Here is an 18,034-nt window from a genome sequence, read left to right as displayed (position 1 = left end):
AAGCCAAATCGACTAGTAGCCGAGGACGCAGTGGTCGTACTCATAGTAGTTCAGGAAGCAACGCATCTTCAATGGCTCGGGCCAAAGCACTTGCAGCCAGAGCAAGGGCTCACTTCGCTCAAAAGGAGTATGACTTGAAAGCATCACTTGCAAAAGTCGAGGAAGAAGTGAAGGTGGCTGCCGCAAAGGCGGAGCGCCTGAGGTCGGAATATGAAGCGGAGCTTTGCTTGGTTGCACAGCAAAAGGATGCTGCATCGGCGGAGGCAGAGGCTGACGCTTTTGTAGAACATGATGGTTCATTGCTCAGTGTGAAGAGTGAGCACCCGAGGGACAGAACCGATAAGTATGTGGCGGGTCTTGGAGAGTTCACACACGTACGTGAAAAGGAAGCAAACTCAACTCCCCCGTCAGAACGTGAAAACGACATTCACTCGGCATGCCAATTCACGCCTCAGCAAAACAGATTTGTACAGTCTGCAGAGGGTGATTTAGCAAAATTCTTGCTGAAAAAGGATCTTCATCTGTTCAACGAACAAGCAGAGTGTTTCGCAGTTTGGAAAAGCAGTTTCATCTCGGTCATGACAGAGTTGAGTGTATCACCACAAGAAGAGCTGGACTTACTCGTCAAACATCTTGGTTTCGAATCTTCGAAGTACGCTCAGAGCATAAGAGCATCCAACGCCGCTGATCCTGCCAGGGGATTGAGGCTCCTCTGGAGGCGTCAAGATGAACGTTTCGGATCTCCAGAACTGGTAGAAGCTCGCCTCAGAGAGAGGATAGAGAGTTTCCCTCAGATCACCAAAAAAGACTCGAGAAAACTCTATGATCTGTGCGACTTGTGTGATAAAATCAACTCTGCAAAAGATGATGAAAATTTAGGGCGCCTCCTAAAAGTGTACGACACATCCATCGGCACGAACAAAATCGTTGCAAAACTGCCTCCCAACTTGAAACACAAATGGACAGAACGAGCCTCCAGTTACAAACAGAGACACAGGGTCGTGTTCCCTCCATTTACATTTTTTTTTGGAATTCCTGCAGAACGTGGCTAAAGTACAAAATGATCCTGCTTTCTGTTTTGACAATGACAATGTTGGCAAGTCAAAAACTGACTTAGGAATATCAACGGTTGTGAATCGTAGGGTTGAAGTGTCTAACGATGAAGCCGGCAGTATTCACACAGATAAATGCCCTATTCACAATGCCAGTCATTCCTTGACCGCATGCAAAGCCTTTCAAAGTCGTTTGAAGAAAAACAACAGTTCCTCAGGGAGAAAAGTTTGTGCTTTCGGTGTTTGGTTTCGCCTGAGCACAGAGCCAACAAGTGTACAGCAACTATCAAATGCGAAAAATGTGGAAAGCCACACCTTGCAGTGATGCACCGTGGCCCTTCAGATACTAAAGGTCATGGCGGGGAGAGAGATAGTGCAGGTACCGGAATCTCAAGCGGAGTGGGAGCTAAGTGTACATCTATATGTGATGCATTCGGCAGTAGGTCTTGCGGCAAAGTCGTCTTAACGCGAGTCTTCTCCGAAAACTGTTCTCAGAAGAGTGTAGAAGTGTACGCTGTGATAGACGATCAGAGTAACAGATTTGCTAGATCAATTTGGAGTTGACACCGAACAGCGCACATACACATTGTCTTCCTGTTCCGGAACGCAGTCTATGAGTGGTCGCAAAGCGTCAGGTGTGTGTGTCCAGTCCCATGACAAGCAGATGACGCTAGCCCTTCCTGTTGTGATAGAATGTGAAAGCATCCCGCAAGACATGTCGGAGATCCCCACCCCAGATGTAGCACACAGTCATGCTCATCTACAGCCAATCGCGGCGAGTATCCCTCCTCTCCACCCTGAGATCAAAATTGGCTTGCTCATAGGTCGAGATCTCCCTATGGCGCATCATGTGTTGGAGCAGATTCTCGGAGAACCATCAGCACCGTTTGCTCAACGTCTTCCTCTTGGTTGGACAGTAGTTGGAGACGTTTGTCTTGGGAAAGTTCACAAACCTTCACACGTCCGTGTCAACAAGACCTACGTCACGCACAGTTCAAGAGAAACAATTTTCGAGCCTTGCACTCATAATTTGAAAGTGAGTGAAGAAGATGAACTAGGTTCTACAGTGTTCAGAAGAACCAAAGATGACGAGAAAATCGGCCTGTCTGTTGAAGACAACAAGTTCGTGGCCATGATGGACAAACGATTTCAGAAAAACGCCGATGGACGCTGGTCAGCGCCTCTTCCGCTACGTTCTGAGAACAATGCTGTCACAAACAACAGAGAGCAAGCTGTTAGACGCGCTCACGCCTTGAAGAAGTCTCTGCAAAAAGACCCGACAAAAAGAGAACACTTCTTCAAATTCATGGCCAAAATCTTGGACACTGGTGCTACAGAGGTGGCCCCTTCTGTCGAGGATGAAACCAAAGCCTGGTATTTGCCACTATTTGGCGTGTACCACCCAAAGAAACCTGATAAAATCAGGGGAGTTTTTGACTCATCAGCAACCTTTGAAGGCGTCTGCCTGAATGACATGATGTACTCAGGACCGGACCTGACAAACAGCTTGATTGGAATTCTACTGCGATTCCGCCAAAACGCTTGCCCCATGACAGCGGACATTGAGCAAATGTTCTACCAGTTTTTCGTCGATGAATCGCACAGAGACTACTTGAGGTTTTTCTGGCATAAAGATAATGACTTTGACAAGCCATTGATAGAATACCGCATGTGCGTTCACGTTTTCGGCAATAGTCCCTCGCCAGCTGTCGCTGCGTACGGTCTGAGAAAAACTGTTGAGTCAAGCGCAAAGGATGTGAAAAAGTACGTTTCAGATGATTTTTACATCGACGACGGCGTAATCTCTGTACCTGACAGCAAAACGGCCGTCAACCTCATGCAACGCACAAAAACTGACTTGCTGGAGAAGGGAGGACTGAAGCTTCACAAAATAGCTTCTTCTGATAGAGAGTTTCTAAAAGCGTTCGACACTGGAGACCTCAGCGAGGAACTTCAGTCAATCGATCTCTCCGATACTTCAGTGCCTCTTCCGGTGCACAGTTGCTTAGGTTTGATGTGGGATTTAAACTCTCATTCCTTTGTGCTCAACCCCGCTGTAGCCAGTGGCAGTGGTCCTTTCACCCGTAGAGGCATTTTGTCTGCTCTGAACAGCATTTACGATCCTCTAGGGTTTTTAGCGCCAGCAACGATAGCAGGAAAGATCCTTCTGCGTGAAATCTCTCCAAACGGGAAATCTTGGGATGAACCGCTCTCAGAAGTTCACTTGAAGCAGTGGGAGTCATGGAAACGCTCTTTGAAATCCGTCGACGGGCAGCAAGTCCCACGCATGTATGTGCCGTTCTCTCTCAGTCAGACTGGAGACGCAAACTTTCACATATTCTGTGATGCCTCTGAAAAAGCTATCGCCGCCGTAGCCTATGTGACGGTCACTACGAGAGACAAGTGCAACACTGACATTGGTTTTGTGATGGGAAAAGCCAAAGTAGCGCCGTCAAGCGGACATACCATACCACGTCTAGAGTTGTGCAGTGCCGTTCTCGCTACCGAAGTGTGGCAATCAATCTCTGAGCAGCTTGGTGTGAACCCGAAGAGTGTGACTTTTTACTCTGACAGTAAAGTAGTACTCGGGTACATCAACAACGAGAAACGCAGATTCCACACATACGTCAGTAACAGAGTAGAACGCATCAGACACGTATCAGATCCCACTCAGTGGAAGTATGTTACTTCAGAAATGAATCCTGCAGATGTCGCGACAAGAGGTTCTGACGCGGACCTGAGTCTAAAACAAAACGTCTGGTTACAAGGTCCGAAAGAGTTGTTGACAGATCATCGTCATCCAGAACCACTTCTCTCCTTCTCATTGATATCTCCTGAAGAAGACAGAGAAATCAGGCCCAACGTTCGCAAAACGGAGATCGACGACAATCTCTCCCCCGTTCACGTTCGTTTCGAGAAGTTCTCGACTTGGAACGCTTTGCTGAACACCTTCAGTCGACTCAGACACATCTGTCAAAGCTTTCGCACCCCTACAGATGTCTGCCAAGGGTGGCATCAGTGTTCACACGCTCTTGATGTTGATAACAAAAAGAACACTGAAACATTCATTCTACAAACGGTACAAAATGACGCATTCGCTGCTGAAATACAGTGTCTTCGGAAAGGTTCTTCCCTATCAAAGAAGAGTCCCATCATTTCCCTTTCCCCCTATTTGGATGAAGATGGTCTACTCAGAGTTGGGGGAAGAATTCATGAGGCGAAAGAAACGGCAGGCTTTCCCAATGTTCATCCCGTCATCCTTCCTAAAGGTCATCATGTGTCGACCTTACTGGTGCGGCATTACCATGAAGAGGTGAAACATCAAGGTCGACACTTTACAGAGGGTGCCCTTCGATCCCACGGTCTTTGGATTGTGGGTGCGAAAAGACTTGTAGCTTCTGTAATACAATGCTGTTTTCTGTGCCGAAGACTACGAGGAAAGCTAGGACAGCAGTTCATGTCAAACCTACCAGCTGACAGAGTGACCCCTACTGCCCCCTTCTCTCATGTGGGTGTAGATGTGTTCGGTCCTTGGTCGGTTGAGACAAGAAGAACAAGAGGAGGAGTCGCAAATTCTAAACGATGGGCGGTTGTCTTCACTTGTTTGGCAATTCGTGCAGTACACATAGAAGTTGTAGAGGACATGAGCAGCTCTTCTTTCATTAACGCTCTTAGGAGGTTTGTCTCTTTGAGAGGACCGGTCAAAGAAATACGTTCAGACAGAGGAACCAACTTCATGGGAGCTGCAAGGGAGTTAGGACTGCATGCGCTTCTCAAAGAAGATGGCCCTGTGAGCAGACATCTTGCCAAGGTTGGCGTCAGATGGAGGTTTAACCCTCCACATGCTTCACACATGGGTGGTGCCTGGGAAAGAATGATAGGGGTAGTGAGAAAAATCTTGGACTCGATGCTCCTTGACTTACGTCGGAGGCCGCTGACTCATGAGGTGTTGTGTACTTTGATGGCGGAAGTTTGTGCGATTGTGAATTCAAGACCTATCACCGCAATTTCTCATGATCCAGATTCACCGTCTGTTCTCACTCCATCCATACTGCTCACAATGAAAGGTGAAGAAGAACAGATACCACTTGAGATGAGTAACTTGAACTTGAAGGAAATGTACAAGTCCCAGTGGAAGCATGTACAGGTTCTTTCCAACATTTTCTGGAATCGCTGGAAAGCTGAATATCTTCAGTCATTGCAAGAGAGACAAAAGTGGCAACATGTTGAAACAAACTTTAAAGAAGGAGACATTGTGCTACTATGTGATTCTGGATCCCATCGAAATAATTGGCCTGTTGGGTTGATTGTTCGTGCATTCCGTAGTGACTCAGACTCCTTGGTCCGTTCAGCAGAAGTTCGAGTTATAAAAGATAACCAACCTGTCACATATGTTAGACCAATAACTCAATGTGTTCGTTTGTAAAACTGTAACCGTGACAGTTCCATGTGTGACATTGTGCTGATTTACTTTCAGAAAGTTGGTAATCTCTTTATATCTTGTTTGCGAAAAGAAATTAGAAACTGGTTAGTGTTTAGAGATGAAGTGTGTTAAATCAACATACACGATGGTATTTTTTATGTCTGTTCGAAAAGCTTTTTCTTTCATTTGTTTTATAGTGATATTATTTGAATATCAGACGGGGAGTGTACTGTAACCAGAATTTATCTTTACTTTCGTTTCGTTCCTATTGTGCTACGATCCGCAAATTGTAATGTTCTGACCTCGCTTTCGCAAGTGTCGTCTGCCAAACCGGGCAGCAGCTAGTTCCTAGCTCTGTCGGCAAAACCCGTAAAACACAACAAGTAAGCAATCTTATTCTTTATAAAATATATGAGGATAACAACTCAGTATTATTATATTCTAGGTTTTATATGACCAAGACTTTGATTTAGGTTGGTTTTGATGCCTTTCATTTGTATTTAGATTTCGCGACTCGAAATGCCAGTTTGGTTGTGGTTACGTCAGCGACTGACTGTGGGCAGTTTGACATCATTGTACTGTTTGTAGATCTATCTCTTTTTCGTTGAGAAAAGTTTATTTAATAGCAAAGACGCTCTAACAAGAGTTTGCAGAAAAGTTACTGCCTAAAACTTCTCAATTGTTGGAAATCGTCCACTGTTCTATTTTTTGGATATTTGTTCATTTCATTTTTGATGTACTCCACTTCAAGGTGGTTTAGTGAGTGTGATTTTGATTACTTCCCTTGAGTTGGAAAAGTATTTTGTTTCACAAAATGTTCTGAGTGTGGTTTTTGTTTGTTTTTTCAGAATTTCACCATAACGATCAAGTACCAATGTTGGGTACCAACGGTTGTAACGAATAGACGAATTAAAGAAATGAAAAACGTCTGTTCATTGGGTGGCACTTACCTATATGTCAGAGTGTGGAGACATGAGACAGGACACACACACACACACACACACACACACACACACACACACACACACACACACACACACACACACACACACACACACACACACAATTAAAGTCTGTTGGACCCTAGTACTGCGTACTCGGGGATAAAAAAAAACCTTGTGGTTAGGACATCGGCCTGAAAATCTCTAGGTCCTAGGCTGAATATCTGCAGAGGCATTTACTTTTTCTCCTTAGTTGAAATAAAAATGCTCAATCCAGAGAGAGCAACCGTAAAGTTACCAGCGTAAAAGTAAAGCGTTAAATGCAGCTATGAAGGTCATGCCAGCAGTGTGGGTCAAGATTCAGGCCGCCATCTATGCACATAATTCTGTGTAGGATTCTCAGCTCTATCTTTACAAACACATAATCCCCAATAGTCATACAGTGGAACCCCCCTTTTAAGACCTTGTTTTCTCAGACTTTCTGTTCATAACCTGTGCAAATTGACCTCCATGTCAAGACCCTCTCCTTTTTAAGACCTGACTTTCTCAGATTTCTGGAGGTCTTAAAAGGGGGGTTCCACTGTAGCTGTAAGACATAATTTTGTTTGTAAGACATAATCTCTGACAGCGCGGGAGCAAAACCAAAAGGGAGGGGAGGTGGAGGGCTCCGAGCCTGCTGTCAGCCTCCTTACAAACTGAAGTTAAACTCCTCAAATATACACCAAAGCTCTTATATTAAGAAAACCCACGTGAAAAATCAGTTATGTACAAACATATGTCATTAAATGACAAACCTTACAACGTATCCGTAGATACCAAACACTTGTAGGTAGGTGACAAATGGATTTGTACATAGTTCAGTCTAAAAGTTGTTTCACAAATGTGTACAGATTGGCTTGCCATATTTTTGGTTCACATGAGTGAAGGCATGAGTGTAAATATCACCTGTTTTGCAAACTGTATTGTCATTGGCTACTGAGTAGTAGGAATGACAAATGAGAGAGGAGATTGCTAACAGGAGGTAGCCATGTTGGATTGTGAAGGGTAGAATATTAGTGACAACTGGAGAAGACAGACGTCTATGTTATTGTCTCCACGTCTGGTCGGAATATTGCTCACCAAACATTGAGGTCGAATGTTACGACTCGTGTTGTGGAAGAATCATGTGTGATTCTATGCTGTGAATATACAGGTATTTATTGAATTGTATTTTGCTCAGTAATATTGACTTGTGAAATGACTGTGAGAGTCATGTTGTAAATTGGGTTGGGAAGCGTGAGCTGTTGTCAGCCATTTTGAAAAGGAATGTTTGTTATGTTCTTTTGTAATGGAGTCATTTGTAAATGAGCTGTTGTAAATACTGTAACAGCATAAGCTAGTTGACGGATGAATGAATAGTATTGAGAAAGAATGGAAGTATTATTTTGTGGAGAAGTTTATCTGGTAGCATAAACTTTTTACACAGCACCCCGGTGGGAGTGAAGGATGCACTCGGCTGCGGGAGAGAGAGAAGAGACTGACATCCCCTCCTTGGCGCCACGGATCGGTTGATCGTGGGCGCAAGGTTGTAGCAGCGCAGGAGTTCTGGAACCCGGTGGAACCCCACCCCATATCACCACGAGCTGTATTTTGTCGTTGGCGTGATATGGATCCAGTGAATGTACCCGCTGGTATGTGAGTAGTCACTGAATTTGTGAATTACCACTGAAGAATTACGTAACATGTGAAATGTGCGTAAAGTGATACTGTGTTTAACGGGTACATCACGAAGCGTCCCGGTACCGAAGCGTCCCGGTACCGAAGCGTCCCGGTGCCGAAACGTCCCGGTACCGAAGCGTCCCACTCTAACGCGTCACAGGGGTACCGGGACGCTTTGGTACCGGGACGCTTCGGGACGCTCCCGCGCAGTTGGGCACGATGCGTCCCGGTACCGAAGCGTCCCGGTGCCGAAGCGTCCCGGTACCAGTCACCACGCACATCCTCGGCTCGCATGCCAATGTATTATATAGCAAAGCGAATGCCTGTAATTCACACAGAGCAATCACTTGGTCTTAAACGTGCACAAGACAAAAACTTTCATACTGGGGGAGCGAGCCAGTCTGAAGAGTACTCGGGTCCAGCGCGAGCGTTCTTTATTACCCAAATGAACCCAAACAAACCCAAATTAACCCAAATGATACAATTTAAAAGTCGGAGGCAGAACTTAAAAGACTTAGTGAAGCCAGAAAGCGTGTGTGATAACAGACATATCCCTCTTGTGAACGGAAGCCTACGGACTTTTTCCCCGAACTTGTCCACACGGGTACAGTATTTCCAAATTGGTGTGTTGTGAGTACAGATCTAAAGTAAAGTTGGGGAAAAGTTGGACAAAAAGTGATTTTTTTTTACCGAAAGCAAATTAAGGTCTGTGCAAAATTAAAAAAATTAGTGAAGTCAGGGTCAAATCAAGGTCAAGATTAATTTTTTTTTTAAATATGGTTAGTCAAGTCAAGGTCAAATCAAGGTCAAGGGGTTACACGGGTTACGTAACCCCCACCCCCACCCCCCCCCCCAAAAAAAAAGAAGTAATTTATTGGCTCAGGATGCACCAGATAGCTCTATTTTGCTTCTTTGGATAAACAAATTTCTGGGGGGGGGCATGCGCCCGGACCCCCCTAGACGCTTAGGCGCCTTCGGCGCCGTCAACTTGTATCTTCGCAGTCATTTTGTAACCCCCCCCCCCCCTCCAAAGTGAATTGATCCGCCCTTGGTCAAGGTTTAAAAAAAAAAAAAAAGTCTAAGTCCTGTGACGCGTTATAGTGGGACGCTTCGGTACCGGGACGCTTTGGTACCGGGACGCTTCGGTACCGGGACGCTTTGGTACCGGGACGCTTCGGTACCGGGACGCTTTGGTACCGGGACGCTTTGGTACCGGGACGCTTCGGGGTGTCCCCGTGATTAACAGGAAAAATAATCGACAGAAGGATTGTGTGAAACGAGGACTTCGTCAATCGAGAGACAGTTATTCTTCTACGTGTTATTCAAGCTATTAATATTATTACGTGAATGCAAGAGATTTGTTGATTGCATGAGAGATAACATATTTGTATTTTTGTGTTGATGTTTTGAATATAAGTACGAGGGCAAAGGGCAGTAACGTGTTTGAGTCTTTGTGCCTAGTTTGAGTGCTGTGTGCGTGTGAGAAGGAGTGATTTGGTAAACAGAGTAGAACATGCATTTTCTGATAGAGTAACAAATACAGACAGACACTTACACGAAAAACCCTCCGTAACAGTTAGGCTACACACAAAAATACTTCTTCTTTATTACACAAAACAGATGGCGCTGGTACGGCACGTTTCTAGCAGGTTTGAAATAGTCAGTAAGTGCAGTCTTTGTTGCTGCATAGTCTGCTGGCTCAGGGTCAAACGTAAAGAATAGGTCTTGAGTTTCTGCGCCTGAATAATGTAGAAGAAGTTGACGCTTTTGCGTGTCATTACTGCAGCCTGATGCAGCGGCAAACAGTTCAAAACTTCGCAGCCAACGCTCCCAGCGCTGGTGCACGGAGGCGGATTCACCATGTGGGTCAAACGGTTGCACTGGTGTAACGGTTATCGATATAGCTCTCGGCTGCTGCATAGTTCTTAGAAGAATGAATCACGTTTATCCTCGTCGCCAAATGTAATGTTTTGGGGTTGTTACACGGACAAAACCAATGGACACGAAAGGATGAAGTGCAACAGTCATTTATTCAGTGACCACATGGCAGCTTGCTGTCCGAAAGTATCAGTGCGCATGACTGCTCCAAACATAGAACCCCGATAGTACATAGGTACCGTACATACAATGAACTGGTCAAAGGAAGACAACAGCATGTTAGTCATTATAGCATGCGGTACACGTCACTCACCTTGCAGTATCTCCTGCATCCCCAGCTCAGCGAAGGTCTGTCCAAACGCCCTGAATGGCAGGCGGTACAGGTCACTCACCTTGCAGTATCTCTTGCATCCCCAGCTCAGCAATGGTCTGTCCAAACGCCCTGGATGGCAGGCGGTACAGGTCACTCACCTTGCAGTATCTCCTGCATCCCCAGCTCAGCAAAGGTCTGTCCAAACGCCCTGAATGGCAGGCGGTACAGGTCACTCACCTTGCAGTATCTCCTGCATCCCTAGCTCAGCGAAGGTCTGTCCAAACGCCCTGGATGGCAGGCGGTACGTGTCACTCACCTTGCTGTATATCCTGCATCCCTAGCTCAGCGAAGGTCTGTCCAAACGCCCTGGACGGCAGGTGGTACACGTCACTCACCTTGCTGTATCTCCTGCATCCCTATCTCAGTGAAGGTCTGTCCAAACGCCCTGGATGGCAGGCGGTACATGTCACTCACCTTGCTGTATATCCTGCATCCCTATCTCAGCGAAGGTCTGTCCAAACGTCCTGGATGGCAGGCGGTACATGTCACTCACCTTGCTGTATATCCTGCATCCCCAGCTCAGCAATGGTCTGTCCAAACGCCCTGGATGGCAGGCGGTACAGGTCACTCACCTTGCAGTATCTCCTGCATCCCCAGCTCAGCAAAGGTCTGTCCAAACGCCCTGAATGGCAGGCGGTACAGGTCACTCACCTTGCAGTATCTCCTGCATCCCTAGCTCAGCGAAGGTCTGTCCAAACGCCCTGGATGGCAGGCGGTACAGGTCACTCACCTTGCAGTATCTCCTGCATCCCCAGCTCAGCGAAGGTCTGTCCAAACGCCCTGGATGGCAGGCGGTACGTGTCACTCACCTTGCTGTATCTCTTCCAGACCCAGCTCCCCAAAGGTTTGCCATAATGCCTTGAATGGCAGGCGGTAGAGGGTTGGCCAGGAGAAGTGCATGTCGGGATAGAGCACAGACTCGGAGGCCACCACGTAGCCCAGCATGACGGTCAGCAGTATCACCATGAACCTCGCGCTGTCCTTCACCTAAAGAACATCCACACCATGTTAATGTAATTGATATGTAACATAGAAACACCATGTTAATGTCAATGACCTGTACCACAGTCACACCTTGTTTATGTCAACGACCTGTACCACAGTCACAGCATGTGCATGGCAATAACATGTACCACAGTAACACATGTTAATGTCAATGACCTGTACCACAGTCACAGCATGTGCATGGCAATAACATGTACCACAGTAACACATGTTAATGTCAATGACCTGTACCATAGTCACACTATGTTTATGTCAATAAACTTTACCACATTCACACCATGTTTATGACAATGACCTGTACCAGTCACACCATGTGTATGTTAATGACCTGTACCATAGTCACACCATGTGTATGTTAATGACCTGTACCACAGTCACACCTTGTTTATGTCAACGACCTGTACCACAGTCACAGCATGTTAATGTTAATGTCAATGACCTGTACCACAGTCACACCTTGTTTATGTCAACGACCTGTACCACAGTCACAGCATGTGCATGGCAATAACATGTACCACAGTAACACATGTTAATGTCAATGACCTGTACCATAGTCACACTATGTTTATGTCAAAGACATGTACCACAGTCACACCATGTTTATGACAATGACATGTACCACAGTCACACCATGTTTATGACAATGACATGTACCACAGTCACACCATGTTTATGTCAATGACATGTACCACAGTCACACCATGTTTATGTCAAAGACATGTACCACAGTCACACCATGTTTATGTCAATGACCTGTACCTCAGTCACACCATGTTAATGTCAATGACCTGTACCACAGTCACACCATGTTAATGTCAATGACCTGTACGACAGTCACACCATGTTCATGTCAATGACCTGTACCACAGTCACAGCATGTTCATGTCAATGACCTGTACTACAGTCACACCATGTTTATGACAATGACATGTACCACAGTCACACCATGTTTATGTCAATGACCTGTACCATAGTCACACTATGTTTATGTCAATAAACTTTACCACATTCACACCATGTTTATGACAATGACCTGTACCAGTCACACCATGTTTATGTCAAAGACCTGTACCACAGTCACACCATGTTTATGACAATGACCTGTACCACAGTCACACCATGTTTATGTCAAAGACCTGTACCACAGTCACACCATGTTTATGACAATGACATGTACCACAGTCACACCTTGTTTATGTCAATGAGCTGTACCAGTCACACCATGTTTATGGCAATTACCTGTACCAGAGTCACACCATGTTTATGTCAATGACATGTACCACAGTCACACCATGTTTATGACAATGACCTGTACCACAGTCACACCATGTTTATGTCAATGACCTGTACCACAGTCACACCATGTTTATGACAATGACCTGTACCTCAGTCACACCATGTTAATGTCAATGACCTGTACCACAGTCACACCATGTTTATGTCAATGACCTGTACCACAGTCACAGCATGTTTATGGCAATGACATGTACCACAGTAACACATGTTAATGTCAATGACCTGTACCATAGTCACACTATGTTTATGTCAATAAACTTTACCACAGTCACAGCATGTTTATGTCAATGACCTGTACCTCAGTCACACCATGTTAATGTCAATGACCTGTACCACAGTCACACCATGTTCATGCCAATGACCTGTACCACAGTCACAGCATGTTTATGTCAATGACCTGTACTACAGTCACAGCATGTTAATGTCAAAGACCTGTACTACAGTCACAGCATGTTAATGTCAATGACCTGTACCACAGTCACAGCATGTTAATGTCAAAGACCTGTACTACAGTCACACCATGTCAATGTCAATGACCTGTACCACAGTCACACCATGTCATTGTCAATGACATGTACCACAGTCACACCATGTTTATGTCAATGACATGTACCACAGTCACACCATGTTTATGTCAAAGACATGTACCACAGTCACACCATGTTTATGTCAAAGACCTGTACCACAGTCACACCATGTTAATGTCAATGACCTGTACCACAGTCACACCATGTTTATGTCAAAGACCTGTACCACAGTCACACCATGTTAATGTCAATGACCTGTACTACAGTCACAGCATGTTAATGTCAATGACCTGCACTACAGTCACAGCATGTTAATGTCAATGACCTGTACTACAGTCACAGCATGTTAATGTCAATGACCTGTACCACAGTCACAGCATGTTAATGTCAATGACCTGTACTACAGTCACAGCATGTTAATGCCAATGACCTATACCACAGTCACACCATGTTAATGTCAATGACCTGTACCACAGTCACAGCATGTTAATGTCAATGACCTGTACCACAGTCACAGCATGTTTATGTCAATGACCTGTACTACAGTCACAGCATGTCAATGTCAATGACCTGTACCACAGTCACAGCATGTTAATGTCAATGACCTGTACTACAGTCACAGCATGTTAATGTCAAAGACCTGTACTACAGTCACACCATGTCAATGTCAATGACCTGTACCACAGTCACACCATGTTAATGTCAATGACCTGTACTACAGTCACACCATGTTCATGTCAATGACCTGTACCACAGTCACACCATGTTAATGTCAATGACCTGTACCACAGTCACACCATGTTAATGTCAATGACCTGTACCACAGTCACAGCATGTTAATGTCAATGACCTGTACTACAGTCACAGCATGTTAATGTCAATGACCTGCACTACAGTCACACCATGTTAATGTCAATGACCTGTACTACAGTCACACCATGTTTATGACAATGACCTGTACCAGTCACACCATGTGTATGTTAATGACCTGTACCATAGTCACACCATGTGTATGTTAATGACCTGTACCATAGTCACACCATGCTTATGTCAATGACATGTACCACAGTCACACCTTGTTTATGTCAATGAGCTGTACCAGTCACACCATGTTTATGGCAATGACCTGTACGACAGTCACAACATGTTAATGTCAATGACCTGTACCACAGTCACACCATGTAAATGTCAATGACCTGTACTACAGTCACACCATGTTAATGTCAATGACCTGTACCACAGTCACACCATGTTAATGTCAATGACCTGTACCACAGTCACACTATGTTAATGTCAATGACCTGTACCACAGTCACACCATCTTAATGTCAAGGACCTGTACCACAGTCACACTATGTTAATGCTAATGATCTGTACAACACCCACTCGATGTTTATGTTTCCTTGGAAGAAGCATGCACGAAGTACGTGATCAGTTACTGATTGGTTGTAAATAATAGTCTCACCCAACCCTGTTTTATGGAATGTTGTTGGTTGGTCAATATGGTGACCTTTTTACCTTTAAAATGAACTATTCCATGTTAGGTTTTTGTTTTCTATAAATATTACTGTTTTGACTTCCTCTGATCAGTCGATCTGAGGGTTTTTATGGAAGTGTTTGGATTTTCGTTCTGTAACATACCAAGGTTAACAAGTAAACCAATGAAGTGTTTCTTGTGATGTTTTTAACGTCAACATAATGTTTTTGGAGACAGTTTTATCTCAAGTGTGAATTGTTTTGTGCCCTTCGTTTGAGAGGCTACACGTTTTTGGTACTCTGGTCAACCAACACAGCGCATAAGGTAATTTTTTTGTTACTTGTTTGTGTTGTATTTTGGTCGCCATTTTGTAATGACTTTGTGAGTTGTTTATGTATAACGTGAGTTGAAAGTCTGACTTGTTGTAGTGTTTCTTTATTGTGTGTTCAACTATTCTAGTCTTGTGAAACGTACAGCAATGGTTTGTAGACGCTGGAAAGTCGCTAATGTTTATAATAACTTGTGTTTTCTGTGATTAAAGGCACAGTAAGCCTCCCGTAAACCATCACAGAGCTCCCCGAGCGTCTAAATACAGTACAAGCATACTTCCATTTGAACGCTCACCGAACGGGAACATCCTGGCTGCTTTCTGTCGAGCGTGAGACATTTTCAAAGAATTTATTTTCGTAGACTTGTTCGTTAACAACAACGGCGCCTCGTTTTTGCGCTAGACCTAACTTTTAAAATCTAAATAATAAATTGACAGCTTGTTACACAAACATTCTTTAATCATAAAAGAATTCGTTTTTCATCAAGACAAGATCAGAACAATTCGAAGTTGTGAAAGTTTAAAAAAAAGAAAAGCCCGGAAGCAGGGTCACGCAAGGGTCGTAGCAGACGGTTTATCAGTGCAAATCGCCGTTCCTCTCAACAGTCAAAAGCCATCGCTAGAGTTCTTGTGAACCACAGCCGTTGTTTCGTGCATAAAAAAAACGTGCTATTGTAGATATGCTCACATCGAGTCGCATTCATGACTAACTGACGACTGCATTGTGAAAAAGGAACACTGGATCACACGGGTTCACGATGGCTCAGAGGTAAGATAAACCACGCAAAAATAAATTCTTTGAAAATTGTTCGCTCTTTACGGAGGGCACCTTGGATGTTCTCAATTGGTGAGTGTTTAAATGAAAGGGTGTTTGTACTGTGTGTAAAAGCCTGACCGTATCTGTGATGGTTTACGGGAGGCTTACTCTGCCTTTAACGAAGTTCGAAGTGAAACGTTTTCTCTGACTTATACTAGCCTTACGTTAAAGGAATTTAGGCAAAGGAGCTTGCGGTCTGTGGTGATCGTTTGTAAATGAGCTTATTTTTAATAACGCTATTGGGGGAAATTGGATGAGGAAATATCTTGTTTGTGACTTTGATTAACGCAGGAACGTTGTCGTTTAGAGACTTTTTAGTATGACAGTTTGCTATTGTATTCCTGGCCTGATGAGTCAACGTTTTGTAATTTCCTTAAAGGCACAGTAAGCCTCCCGTAAACCATCACAGAGCTCCCCGAGCGTCTAAATACAGTACAAGCATACTTCCATTTGAACGCTCACCGAACGGGAACATCCTGGCTGCTTTCTGTCGAGCGTGAGACATTTTCAAAGAATTTATTTTTGTAGACTTGTTCGTTAACAACAACGGCGCCTCGTTTTTGCGCTAGACCTAACTTTTAAAATCTAAATAATAAATTGACAGCTTGTTACACAAACATTCTTTAATCATAAAAGAATTCGTTTTTCATCAAGACAAGATCAGAACAATTCGAAGTTGTGAAAGTTTAAAAAAAAGAAAAGCCCGGAAGCAGGGTCACGCAAGGGTCGTAGCAGACGAAGGTTTATCAGTGCAAATCGCCGTTCCTCTCAACAGTCAAAAGCCATCGCTAGAGTTCTTGTGAACCACAGCCGTTGTTTCGTGCATAAAAAAAAACGTGCTATTGTAGATAAGCTCACATCGAGTCGCATTCATGACTAACTGACGACTGCATTGTGAAAAAGGAAAACTGGATCACACGGGTTCACAATGGCTCAGGGGTAAGATAAACCACGCAAAAATAAATTCTTTGAAAATTGTTCGCTCTTTACGGAGGGCACCTAGGATGTTCTCAATTGGTGAGTGTTTAAATGAAAGGGTGTTTGTTCTGTGTGTAAAAGCCTGACCGTATCTGTGATGGTTTACGGGAGGCTTACTCTGCCTTTAAAGTAGCCATTTTGGATTTAAACGTATTTCTGCCGTGCGCTGACAAAACCGAGTAAGTCCACTGACGCTACTTCCGAGAAAAACGACTTTTACTGTTTGATAAAATGTCTCAAAAGTGATGATTATCTAGATCAAACCACCGAGATAATAAGATAAATAGCATTAATTTACGTTTAAAACCTGATTTTCATAATAATCTGATGGATGGTTTTGGTTTTGTTGGGCATTTTGTGGACTTACTTGCCACTTTTCCGCCCAATATCAGATCTAACAAAAAATGCGCAGATCTAAGCAAGCGGACTTACCAGAATATTTGAAAGAAGAAGTGTTGTCAAGAGAAATGACAAAACAGTGAAAATAACACTACGAATTTGCACAAGATGGAAAGAGAGAGAGAGAGAGAGAGAGAGAGAGAGAGAGAGAGAGAGAGAGAGAGGGGGAGAGAGAGAGAGAGAGAGATAGGGGAAGAGACTAGACAGGGAGTGAGAGAGAGGAGAGACAGCAGGGGCGAGGGGGGGGGGGGTAAGGGGAGAGCGGGGATGGTTGGAGGGAGAGAGAGAAATAAAGGGAGGGAGGGAGATAAAGAGATGGAAAGAGGGGTGGAGAGAGGGAGAAAGAGAGGGAAGGTGAGAGGGAGGGGGGGGGGAGAGAGAGCTATGGATGGAGAGATTAATGGGGAGGAAGAGAGAGATATAGGAATGGACTGAGGGAGAGAGAGGGAGAGAGAGGATGGAAAGAAAGGAATTGAAGGAGGGAGGGAGAGAGGAAGGAAGAGAGAATGAGAGAGAGGGAGGGAGAGACTTGGTGGGATTGAGGGAGGGAGGAAAGAAGAGGGAGAGAGAGGGAGTGTGGGAGAGAGGGTGTGAAGGAAATCACGGAGTATACTAACCAGCATTATTCCCCCCTCTGCTTCTTTACCTCTGTAAACTTGTAGGGGTAGTTATTTTTCGATAATGACCCAGCAACCAAACAAATAACGACCCAGCAACAGCCTGAATCCTCGATAGTGCAATGGGTTGAGAAGTTGTTCTGTTTCGGTACTACTTTTTGCGACTGAAAAGTTCCGAACGTGAACGCTCTAACGTACGAAGTATACATCTCTGGAGCAAACAAT

General features: G+C 44.5%; 1 protein-coding gene across 1 annotated transcript in view; it reads right to left on the bottom strand.

Moving 5' to 3' along the window:
• The window catches only part of LOC138951422 (transient receptor potential cation channel subfamily M member-like 2), an 88,914-nt gene that overhangs the window by 48,565 nt on the left and 22,315 nt on the right, over positions 1–18,034 (bottom strand). Inside the window, exon 4 of the mRNA XM_070323029.1 lies at positions 11,175–11,352. Within this exon, the coding sequence (XP_070179130.1) occupies positions 11,175–11,352 (178 nt within the window). The remainder of the gene's footprint in view (positions 1–11,174; positions 11,353–18,034) is intronic.

The sequence above is a fragment of the Littorina saxatilis genome, linkage group LG16, assembly GCF_037325665.1.
Source record: "Littorina saxatilis isolate snail1 linkage group LG16, US_GU_Lsax_2.0, whole genome shotgun sequence".
In the NCBI taxonomy this organism is placed as follows: Eukaryota; Metazoa; Mollusca; class Gastropoda; order Littorinimorpha; family Littorinidae; genus Littorina; species Littorina saxatilis.
The sequence above is the reverse complement of the archived record's forward strand: the minus strand, read 5'-3'. Positions and strand labels throughout refer to the sequence as shown.